Source organism: Oryzias latipes, chromosome 21, assembly GCF_002234675.1.
Source record: "Oryzias latipes chromosome 21, ASM223467v1".
Lineage (NCBI taxonomy): Eukaryota > Metazoa > Chordata > Actinopteri > Beloniformes > Adrianichthyidae > Oryzias > Oryzias latipes.
Window position 1 is genome coordinate 2,082,168 of NC_019879.2, and position 12,276 is coordinate 2,094,443.

Sequence of the window (12,276 nt, forward strand, 5' to 3'; positions counted from 1 at the left end):
TCTGTTCAAATTTATCTGCAGATTAAACGCTTCAGAGAATACTCTCATTTTGGCTATAAGTAACATTAGATTTAGTGCCATATGCTTCCAGTCAAATTTATGGAAACACTGGAGGGGCTGTCTTTTTATTTGTCATTGTAATTAATGTTTTCATGGTGTTATATTTATATGTAATCTTTTTATCTTTGTATTTATTCTTATCATTTTTAATTAATTTTTTTTTTATTAACTATACACTGTACCTCAACTTGTGTATTCTTGACAATGTTAATTTTAATGTAGCGGGTCTGTGTACTCTCTTTTTACTGATTGCACCATGAGTCTGGAATAAATTATATCTATCTGTACCACAAAATCTGTTCAAAATATCATCCTAACTGGCTTAACTGATTTAGTCCAATGAAGAGGTGATAAACCCCAGCTGATCCCCATTATTTATTTCTTTGTGAGCATCCAAGTTGACATCCTGTAGGGGACAAAAAGCATAACCTACAGGACAGACGTTAGGAAAGAAACAAAACAGCAAATGTCCATTCAGAATACATGACCTGCTAATCCAGTGAGGATTAGCACCTTTAAAAAAAGCATGAAAAATGTGTTTGGCTTGCGCTTTCGAGATATTTAGCAATGACAGGTGATGGTTATAATATTTAAATTAATCGTTGTGAAATTTTTAAATGGAAAAGGTTTTGTATATTACAGTAAAAAATTATCTAATGGCTGACCACTTGCCAAATAATTATTAAATTCAAACAATGGGTCACAATGTAATTAAATATAATGATATACATGATTGATTAATACTCATTTTAGGGTAACAAATTAAATTTGATATAAAATTAGGAACACACTGTAATTATCTTCATAAAGGAAACTTTTGTATTATTACAATATTAAAAACTAGTTTTTCATGGAGCTAATCACCTATTTTTCAAATACAGACAAATGGTGAATGTATAAATTAATATTTGTAACTCCAAAAACATTTGTATTTTAGAATTGTCCAAATATGTAAGAGCTTGTATGGTCACTGACACCAGCCTTAATAAAGATAGAAAAATTAACAGTCATGTCTAATTTTAAAGAATAACTTCTTTAAGTGTTTAGAGATTTCTGTCATTTTTAGTCCATAAATGATTGGATTGCAAAGAGGATTGTACATGATGATCTGCAGTGTTATTATAAAACGAGCAGTTTTTGAAAAATTTGACTCCAGCCTAATTATAATTATGTCATAAGTCATCAAACAAGAATAATTGATTAAAACCAGCAGGTGAGGTAAACAGGTCTGAGCAGCTTTTCTTCTGACTTCTCTACAACTTTTATGAACCACAATGAGAATCTTCACATATGTAAAAATTATGAACAGAATGGGAAAAATAACAATGTTAAACATAGTAACTAAGCCAAATGTTAACGGAGCTTTAGAACCTGCACAGAAAAGAAAAGTTAAAGAATTGTTGCAGAAAATACCTTTCAATGTAAAGGTGCAAAGCTCTAGTTTTGCAAATACAACAACTGGAAAAACAAGGTGACAAACAGGTACAATCCAGGCCAATCCCAGTAAAATAAAGACAGTTTTTTTTCTCATAATGATTGCATATTGCAGAGGTTTACATATGGACACATATCTGTCATAAGACATGGCTGCCAGCAGTAAGAATTCTGATCCGCTTAATGAGTAAAACACAAAAATCTGAAAGAGACAGGCTTGATAAGAGATGACCTGTTCATTAGATAAAAAGTCTGTTAAAAGTTTAGGGTAGATGTTTGTGCTGAAAAGAACAGAGTTGATCAATAGTCCTGCAATGAAAATGTACATAGGCTCATGAAGGTTCTTGTGAATCACAATCAGAGAAATTATTGTACAATTGCTGCAGACAATCAAAATATAAACAGGTAACATCATAAAGAAATAAAAATACCTGTACTTTTCTATCTCCACATGACCTTTAAGACTTATGTATGTCACATTCATATTTATTCCTCAAAATGATAATGAAAAAATAGTCATTCAAACAATAATAAATCAGCACAGTGGGAAAAAAGCCTAAAGTTTCAAAGATCTGTGTTGTTGCTCAAACTGGAATCTGTTTCTATCAGAGCTACTATATAACAGATCTATCTTACCCTCTAAGGGTCTCATTTACTCTTTCATGAAAAAAAAAATACTGCCATGTAAACAAACTCATAACAACCAAAATGAAACAAGGTTGCAAAAAGTCAATCCTCTACTGCATTGAACTCTCAGTACAGCTTCAAGTCTACCCAACTGCAAATAAACCATATACGTCTGTAGAAAAGCTACATTGACCTGAAGAAAACAGTTGAGTAAAACTAAGAAATGATCCCCCTGCTGTTCAACAAGAAGTCGTGGAGGCCAGCGGTGGAGGCCTGGGGCCTAAATTATAAAACTTTGCGTAGGATTTGCGTCAGAAGTGGCATACGGATGAAACATAGGACGTGCGTACGCACAGAAATATTCGGATTTATAAAACCATGCGCACGCACATCCTACGCATCTTTCCCTTAATAAATCACAACCGATTTTAAATGTAGCGCAGCTTTTGCGGCTTCATGACACGCCCATAGTTGCCCATAAACAGTCCGTGAAACGCCCACAAATTAATATTCATTGATTGCGAAATCATGGCAAACACAGAGAGGAAATAAAAAAACGGAACTTCACTCAATGTGAAGTAACCCTCTCAGGGCACTGAGAGGGTTGGGGAGGGGGGCTCAGATATTGTGTAGGGTTGTAGAGTTATGGGGGGTGGCTGTGGGTGCGTGGCGATCCCTGGGTTGCTTAGGTCGCGTGCGTGGGCTGGCTTGCGGAGACGGGGCGCCGGTCGGGTGGTGGCCGGCTCATGGGTTCCAAGGGCCCTGGCTTCGTCCCTGGCCTTTGTCTCGGTGTCTGGCGCCCGGTGGCCCCCATGGCTGCCGCCTGGTACGGCTAAGCGCTCCTGTCTTGTGGCCTGGGGGCCGGACACTGGGTTCGCTTGTGCCTCTGGGCATTGGGGGGGCCCCTGTAGGGGGCCCTCTCTGTGCCTGGCTGGTGGGGTGGGCGGTCCCCTCATCCCCCCCTCCCGGGCTCCCTGGGTCCGGATGCTGGGGGGGCTTCTGGCCTGGGGGGCTCTCCTCCCCTCTCCTGGTCTGGCTGGTCTGGCTGGGTAGGATCTGGCTCCCTTTATGAACACACGGTTCACGTTGGCAGCATGCATGTATCTCCACCCCCACGTGCACGTGCACACTGCCACACTGCTCCCTGTCTGCTTCATCCCTCCTCCTTACCCACAGTGTATTGATGGACAGATGTTTTCCACTCATCCTAGTGTCAGATTTTCACCTCTGATGTAATATTTGTCTTTCCAGCAGATCTGGTATAATTGTTACAGCTTAAAATAATAACTTATTCAAATCAGTGCTTGTATCCCCCACCTTTTCACCTTTCTTCCCTTTACTCTCTTCCACCCTCCCCTCACATTCTTCCCCTCTCCCTCCCCACACACACTAAATGTAACAAATAAATAAAAAATAATACGACAAAAAGGGGTTTATACAAATCTATACTCTAGTTTCTTGAAGCTATATAACCTCTTTTTGTGATAGTAAAACCTGTCCAACACAAAAAGCCTTCAGCTCTAATCTGTTTGCTCAGCTGTTGGACAAAACAAGTTTGATAAAAAAATAAAAAAAAAAAATAAATAAATAAATAAAAGTAGCGCAGCTTTTGCGGCTTCATGACACGCCCATAGTTGCCCATAAACAGTCCGTGTAACGCCCACAAATTAATATTCATTGATTGCGAAATCATGGCAAACACAGAGAGGAAATCAAAAAAACGTAACTTCACTCAATGTGAAGTAGAAGTTATCGTTGGCGAGGTGGAAAACAGGAGAAAAGTGTTGTTTGGAGGGCACAGTGTGGGCATTACTAATGCCAAAAAGGCACTTGAGTGGCAAACGGTGGCAGACGCCGTAAATGCTGTAGCCTCACAACCTCGGACCGTGGCCGAAATAAAAAAGAAATGGTCGGACATCAAAGTCGAGGCAAAAAGACGTCTAACGCTCCATCGCCAGAGTGTGTCTGCCACGGGTGGGGGACAGGGAACACCGGAGCTGACCCCTCTTGATGAGAGACTGGCGGCTATTATTTTTTTTTTTTTTTTTTACTTGTCCTGCCAACAGCTAGGCAGACAGATGAGAGCTGAGGGCCTCTTGTGTTGGACATATTTTACTTTAACAAGAGGGGTTATTAATCTTCAGACAAACCAAAGGTATGTCTGAATAAACCCCTTTTGCAATTGAGGCCAAACTTTATCAATTTCAATCATGTTTGAAAATCTTTGGTGTTGGACCGGACGGAAAAAGAAAGAGGGGAAGAAGAGAGAGGGACGTTAGAGAGAGGGGGGGGGGTAGGAGGGTGATAATAGGAGGGGAAGGGGGATAAGACCATGAAGCAGCATAAAGCAACAAGTTTACTGGTTGTTAATCATTATGGCAAGGTTCAAATGTAGTACAAAAAGGGCGGGGCCTATCCACACACACACTCAAATGTTATAAACACACCTGCTAGCTGCAAAAAATGTCCACTTGTCGACATATACACAAAACAGATAGTGTTCACACGCATACTTATGCCTTTAAAACCAACTAGTGTGAAATATTTCAGTCATTCAATCATGCAAATTGTTAGTGCAAAGGTGAGCTAACACCTGTACTCAGGTGAGTGTTTATGTTCTTCTAAAATGGATGGTGGAACGTGACAAGAAGGAGGGAGAGTGCCCAGCCATCCCCACCCCAAGACCCCCACCACAGCAGCAGCGGCAGCCGAAATCCCCCCAACGCCACACGGGAACCGGCAGGGAACAACCGCCGCCCGGGCGACCAAGCCCGCCACCCAGGCCAGGGCCAGCAAGACCGCCGCAAGGCCCCCAGAGCCAAAGAGCAGGGAGGCACGGAGGGAAAAAGAGCGCCGGCCCAGCCCAACCAGGAGAGCAGCCCCCCCGCCGCGCCGGGAGCGCCCAACGCAGGGCCCCACCGGAGAAGGACGCCCACAGCCCCAGACGAGCACCCCACCACCACCCAGGAGTTCCGGCCATCCCCCCGCCCCCACCCCAGGTACGAGCCAGGACCCCCCAAGGGAGACCCGCTCCGCACTCCAGGCAGCCATCCGTCCGGCCCACGGTTGGTCCAGGGAGGAGCAAGGCAGAGGCCCGCCGCCCCCGCCCAGGAGGGGGAACCCCGGGGAAAAAAGAGGGCCCACAAGGGGTGTTATAAATATGGCCCGACCAGGCTCGGCCATGTTGGAAGTTTGGCGGGGCCCAGCGCTCAGGGGCAAGGACCAGGACCCACCCCCCAGGGACACGAACACCCCCGGCTCAGGTGTTATATGAACCCCCCCACCGTGCGGAGAGAGCACCGCCGGGCCCAGGGAGCCAGCACCCAAGGGACACGGCCGCCATCGCCAAGGGGCCCGCACCCCCCACCAGGGAAGGGGTAGGGGACAGATGGACCCAGGTCCCACCTTCCTTGCAAAATGTGTGTGCGTGTATGTGTGTTTGAAAGGGTGTTTGTGTGCATGTGTGTGTGTTTATGTTGGAATGTATATATTGAAGGCGGAGGGGTGTGTGTACTAAGGGGGTGCAGTTAAAATTGGCGAGTAGGGCACTAAGGGGACATCTCCTGATTACTCACAGTGATGTCCCCTCACCCTCCCCACCAAGGGGCCCTAAATGTCTAAGGTGCGTTTAAAATTGGCGGGTAGGGTGCCAGGAGGACATCTGCTGCTTGCTGGCAGTGATGTCCAAGCACCCCCCCTACCAAGGACCCTACATGTCTAAGGTGCAAATAAAACAGAAAGAGGGGGGGCCCACTCCATACGGCAACCATAGGAGGGGGGCCACTGCCAAGTAGCCCCCCCCCCCCCCCCCAAGGCGCATCGCAGGCTAAACCCCCACCCCCCTCACCCTAATATGAGGTTATATGAGGAAGGGGGTAAGTTGGGGACAGCTGGTAGACTGTCCCCCGGTGGTCAAACAGCTGTCCCCCAGCCCCCCCCCCAGCAAAGGGGCCAGGGCCACCCAGCCCAGGGGCCCTACCCCCGGAGGCGCCGACACCCCAGGCCCAGCACCACCCACCCCACACAGAGAGAGAGGCGCCAGAAAGCGTCGCCCCCCCCCCCCGGAGCAAGCCCAGGCCCCCACCCCCAAACGCCGGCCCTAGAAGAGCTCTGGTCAGGCCTCGACGGGACCGAGGCAGCCAACCGGCCGGGGAAACCGCCGATGGCCTCAGCGGAGACCCCGACCCGTCAACCCCCCCTGCCCCGTACCAATAGTGCCCCCCCCCTCCCCCAGAATGCCCCCCCACAGGACAGGGCCGACAAGACCCCACCCCCCACCCCACCCCAGACCCCGCAGCCGAAGCGGATGACACCCAGAGCGACCGGGAGCCCCAAGAGGGTTGTCCCGTCCCGCCCCAGAGCCAGGGAAGGGCCGATCCCAGCCCCAGGTGTAGATGGACAGCCCATCCGGCGCCGCTGGGCGCCCCCCGAGAAGGGCCCCCCGCCAACCCCCCCTGGCGGCTATTATTGAGGAATCCCTTTTAGTGGAGTGGTGACTGAGGCGGAGGGGCACACCGACGCGCCAGATGCACCGGGTGACACAAGTAAGAGAAAAAATTAAAATGAATGCAGTCAAGTCAGATGTATGCAGGCTACACAATTACAGTTTATTAATATAGAACAATTTTATTTTAGTTGCTGGGTGTTCCAGTGGGGCCAGTGGTTACGATGCTGCAGCTGAGCAGCCGTCTGGACCCAGCGTCTCCACGGTACGCGGTTCTCAACCTTCCCGCTGTGGACGTGTCCTCACTGATGCAGTCCTTGAAATGCAGAGGAAGTCATTAGTTCAATCAGAGAGGTGGTCAAGGAGTTGGGCGAAATCAAGACTGCTCTGACTGAAATAAACTGCACGATGAGGGAATTCTTGAATAAATTATATTTTCCACACCTCTTGTTGTTCTTTACAAGCGACGCACTTCCAAACGCTGGCGCACAGCAGCAGCATTTGGCTCAAATGCGTGGGGATGGGGTTCAGGGTCGGGGCCAACACAGCAATCGGCGCCAGGGGGTAGAGGCACGTTTTTAAGCCACATGCCAGCCACATGCCAGCACGATTTGGTGCACACTGTCACTTTCACGTGTTTCTTCCATCTGCCGACGGTGTCGCCGTTTCTCATTTCACCCGTTTTTGTGCGTACGCCTGGGTCAGAGCGTGAAGGACCGCACATTTTCCCGTCAAGTTTGCTTTTTATAAATATCAACTATTGCGTAGAGAGTGGCGTACGCCTTCTTTTGTGCGTACGCAATGTTTATAAATGAGGCCCCTGGTCACAGCGCCAAGATTTCTTTGGCATTATGGTTTCCCTTTGGCTGCTGCCACCAGAAAACTGAAATCAAAAGCACAGGGCTTTCCGACATTGGAAACCGAGACGGTATTTTCAAGAAAATAGACTACTTTATTACAAATATTACTAAAATTGCTATTCTAAAAAGACACACCCAAAAAGAGTTAACCAAACAGGGCCCGACCACAATGGCTATCACGCCCAACACACACCTTCAGCTGCACTCAGCTGTGCGTTCTCCGTTGTGGCGAAACAAACTCAATTCCACGCCTCTTGCGTCAAGTGGCAGTAACTGACGCCAGTCCGAGATGGGGGGACACTGGGCTCTGGTTGGGTCGTGGGTGACAGGGAAAGCCAGAAAAGGGAGACCCTAACCGAAGGCGCTAGATCTGGCTCTGTCACGCCGCTCCAGCGCGTGGACGGAGGGCAGTCGCTGAAACGGTGTATGGAGCACGCATGATCCCTGGGAGTCCCGGCAGTCGCACCGCTCCAGAGCAACGTTGCACTGAGGAGTCACCGGGTCGGGCAGAGCAGGGACGTGAACAAACAACGGGAAACAAAAAGGAAACAGCAGCACCTGCTCGCGCAGCTCAGGAGGACTACCCACAGGAGTCGCATGAGCGGCCAAACACTGTCTGTGATCTGGCTGTGGTTAGGGCCCAACACATAGCCAAAGGCTGCACACCTGCTGCACCTCACAACCTGGAAGCAGCAGGTCTCAGGCTGATCCTTCTACTTCTTGTGGTTTTATTGGCGGGAGGCACCAATGTGAAGGCGCATTAGCACCACCTACTGTGTTGGAGTGTGGGTCAGAGTGGGGACTACCTAACCAAAATTTATAACAAAATAAATAAATAGTATAACACACCTAAATTCTCCTCAATATCCTGGTTCTTTTCAAAAAACCTATAATCACACCAATTAAATTCTCCTCCCCTCCCAAAAGCTTCTTTAAACTCAGCTGTTCACCCTCTATCAACCGTAGCCGCTGGGAGCTCCACGTTTCTAACTTCAGAAGAGCCTATAACCAGAGTTGAGTGTTCAGCGGGTGTGTCGCCAAGGGGGAGAACCTTTTACTAACGTGGAGTCTGGGGTGCTCTAAGTTTTTGCGTTTAGCACTATGTTTCCTCCAAACCGGTACAAACCCCTGACTGTCTCCCGGCTGTTGGGAGGGCGCTGGGGTGCTAGCTAAGTTAGCCCTGGTAGCGCGGCCCGCGCTACGAGTAACGACCTGGCTAGCCGGCTTAGCTTCCACTGTGCGGAGCCGCGCTTCTAACTGCTCCAGCCTGGCCTCCAAGTCTAACACAAGACTACACTTAACACACCTACCGCTATTTTCACTAAAGGAGGCAGGATCATCACTAAACATATGGCACATGGGGCAGGAGAGAGGCGGAGAGGCGGAAAGAGTGGTGGCCATGCTAGGTTTTAAGCTAAGGCTAGCGATGTTTAGGTAAAGAGAAGTGGTCTATTTAGCAAAATGAGAAAGTGAACAGCAAGCGGTTTAACAGTGGTGAATTCGCTAATAAAAGGTACTAGATGTGAATATTAACCCAGATAACCCTTAGAGTAAGCAATAGTAGCAAGGCTAATGCCAAACAAGAGGACAGCAGTCACACACGACTAACACTGGGAATATCTCACCCGGAAATGACGTCACAATTATTTTTTTTTTTTACTTCTACCCTTCCTCTCCTCTATTCTGGATCATAATTTATCATTTAGTTCTCCATGCCTCTGTTTGGTGCAGTGCGATTCATGTATTGTCCCTCTTTTCCTCTCCCCTCCTGGGGAGTGGGAGTGCTTCCAGACTCCAGTTGGCTCATCCGTGCTCCAGTTCCTGACCGTTTACCTCGCCTTTGCTCCTGCTCCTACACCTGGCTGTGGATCCTGCCTCTGGCTCATCTCTGGCTCGTCTCTGCTCTGTACCTGACCGAGTACCTCGCCTCTGCTCCTGCTCCTACACCTGGCTGTGGTTCCTGTCTCCGGCTCGACTCGCGCCTTTGACTGTCCCCACAACCACGGCTGGATGAAGCTCGTCTGCTGGACTTTTATATATGTAGTTGTAGATTTAGATAAGTTAATTCTTCTCTAAGATTTCTGGTAAATCGCCTGTCCGTCCTGGGGGAGGATCCCTCCTTCATGTGGGCACCCCTGAGGTTTCTTCGTTTTTTCCGGAATCCGGTTTTTTTGGGAGTTTTTCCTTACCGCGAAGGGGGGTCTAAGGGCAGGGATGCCAGTATAGCTTAGTCAGTTTGTTAGTTCATTTTAGTATTTTTCTATTGAACTCTTTGTATTCGTGATCCTTTTGATTTCATGTTTTACTTCGAAGCCCATCGAGACGACTGTTGTTGTGATTTTGGGCTATACAAATAAAATTGAATTGAATTGAATTGAACCGTACTCTACTTTCCAGTTGTCGTCTTTCTTCTCCATACGGTTCACAATGACATAAAACGTGCTCCACTGACTCTTCCCCTTTCCCGCACTCACACAAACCAGTTGGATGTTTCCCTATCAGATCAGACCAAATTTTATCAATAAACCCTCTTTCCAGACCATATCATAAGCCTTTTCTATATCAAAAAATACTGCCCCCAAATATTCTTTATCTATTTGGGCTTTCCTAATGTCTGCTTCTAGGCAGACTACAGGGTCCATTGTCCCTCGACCTTACCTAAAACCATTCTGATATTGGGACAATAAATTTTTACTTTCCAGGTAATAAAACAGTCTCTCATTTATCATTCTTTCCATTACTTTTCCAACATGTGATGTGAGTGCTATGGGCCTGTAATTTTCTGGGCTGCTCGGATCTTTCCCAGGTTTTAATATGGGAATGACCACAGCCTCTTTCCAATTTGTCGGCAATTTACCCTCACACCAGATTCTATCATACATGTCCAATAATTTCAACTTCATTTTCCTACCTTAATGCTTTAACATACATAACTTATACCATCCCTACCTGGTGATGTAGTTTTAGATTTATGTAGGGCTAAATCCAGTTCAAAGTATGTAAACGGAGCATCCATAGCTGTCAAATTAGTGTTACCATCATATTCCTTGTAGTGCGATTCCCTTATTTCATCTCTCCTCCCTTTTCTATATCCCGACAAATTCTCATTACTTTGACTTCTCACAAAGGTTTTAGCCGACATTTCAGCTTTATCCGTGTCCGATATCACCCATTTTTAATAATGGATATTGTAACTCCCTTCTTATACCCTTCATTTTCCTAATCATTCCCCTAATCATTCCCCAAACCATACTAGCCGGAGTTGTTCGACCAATTGTATCACAAAAACCCCTCCAGTACTCCCTTTTCTCTTTTTTAATAATCCTTCTCGCCTGTGCACAAAGTGTCTTATAGTTCAACAGATTATCACATGTGAGTCTGTTTTAAGAGTTTTAAACCCTTATTCCTATTTTATCTTCTTATTCCTATTTTTTTCCTCGTCATAGTTGCTTTGCTTCTTGGAATAGTCTTGTCCCCTGTTCGAACATCTATTCTTGTTCCTCTCCCATCATTGAGACACACCAAGTGTAATTCATCCATCAAATCCTCCAACACCTCACCATTAGCATCTGTCACCTTCCCCCGCATAATGTGCTGTGTGCATTAAAATCCCCACAAACAATGACAGCCCATTTTCCACATGAATAATTGATTTAAGAAGACTGAGATCTAACTTTTTGCATGGATTATAGTAATTAACAACATACAATCTCCCCGGACCACTATAAATGTCAATGCCAATACATTCTTCTTGTGTTCCTATTTTAATCACCCTGTAATTGAAATTGTTTTTAATAAAGGTAGCACAACCACCTCCCCCTCCCTCTGCTCTATCACACAGGATTCCCGTATATTGGGAAATTCTCAAATCTATATTTGGCCTTAACCACTTCTCTTGAATACATATAATATCTGGTTTTTGATCCAAGTCATCTAGACACTTTTTAAATTCCTGTCCATTCACCAATAAGCTCTGATATTTTGAATATGGACTTCTCTTCTCATGACCTGACAGCCTGCATACGCAGCACTATGATCCCCCCAACAGTTACAACACTTTGGTTTCAACTTGCTATCACAGGACTCATAGCTATGATCTTCTCCACACCTGGGACACCTCTGCTTGCCTTTACATACAGCAGCAGTGTGTCCAAATCTCTGGCAGTGAAAACATCTAATGGGTTTAGGAATGCATTACCTCACAGCGTATGACATGTTTCCCAGGGGCAATCTGTCCGGCAGGTTCCTTCCCATAAATTCTAACAATATCACAGTCCCTCCTCACACCATCCTGAAAAACACTTAATCTCCTTGCTTCTCTTATTTCTGCCACTCGTAGGTTACCTTTTAGTTCTGTAATGGACATCTCCACAGGTATGCCCCAAATCACACATCTCGGCCCCTGACCTCCCTGTCCTACCTTGCTCATACTAACAATTTTATGTTTCCCCACTTCTCTCATTTTACAGGCCCTGTCCCTCTGCTCCTCACTTCTACAATCATCAGGTTCCCATGTCTCAAGACTTTAGCGAGTTTAATATCCCCCACTTGATTCTTCAAGACAGTCGTCAGTTTCATCTGGCTCAAAGAACCTAACCCTTGTCCTTCAGAAAATCTCAGAATGCCTTTATAGCCATCCCCTCCCTCTTCGTCACTGTCTGTTGACATCAACCCGTCTTTTGCCCCTCTTTTCCCTCCCTGTTTCAATCCCAAAGCTCATCTCCATGCTATCCTCACTTTCACATCCCCTGTCGTCTCGCCAATCCTTCCCAGTCACAACACAACTGCGCCTACCCGCCACTGCTTTAGCGTCCAACCTCAATTTAGCCATGTTCCCCGGCTATTTTCGAA

General features: G+C 46.6%; 1 protein-coding gene across 1 annotated transcript; it reads right to left on the reverse strand.

Moving 5' to 3' along the window:
- Positions 1-1,060: 1,060 nt before the first annotated feature.
- On the reverse strand, positions 1,061-1,978 carry LOC101163598 (olfactory receptor 142-like). The gene has a single exon (XM_004076676.4). It carries the CDS (start codon positions 1,976-1,978, stop codon positions 1,061-1,063), a length of 918 nt encoding a protein of 305 aa, XP_004076724.4.
- Between the last annotated feature and the right edge of the window lie 10,298 nt (positions 1,979-12,276).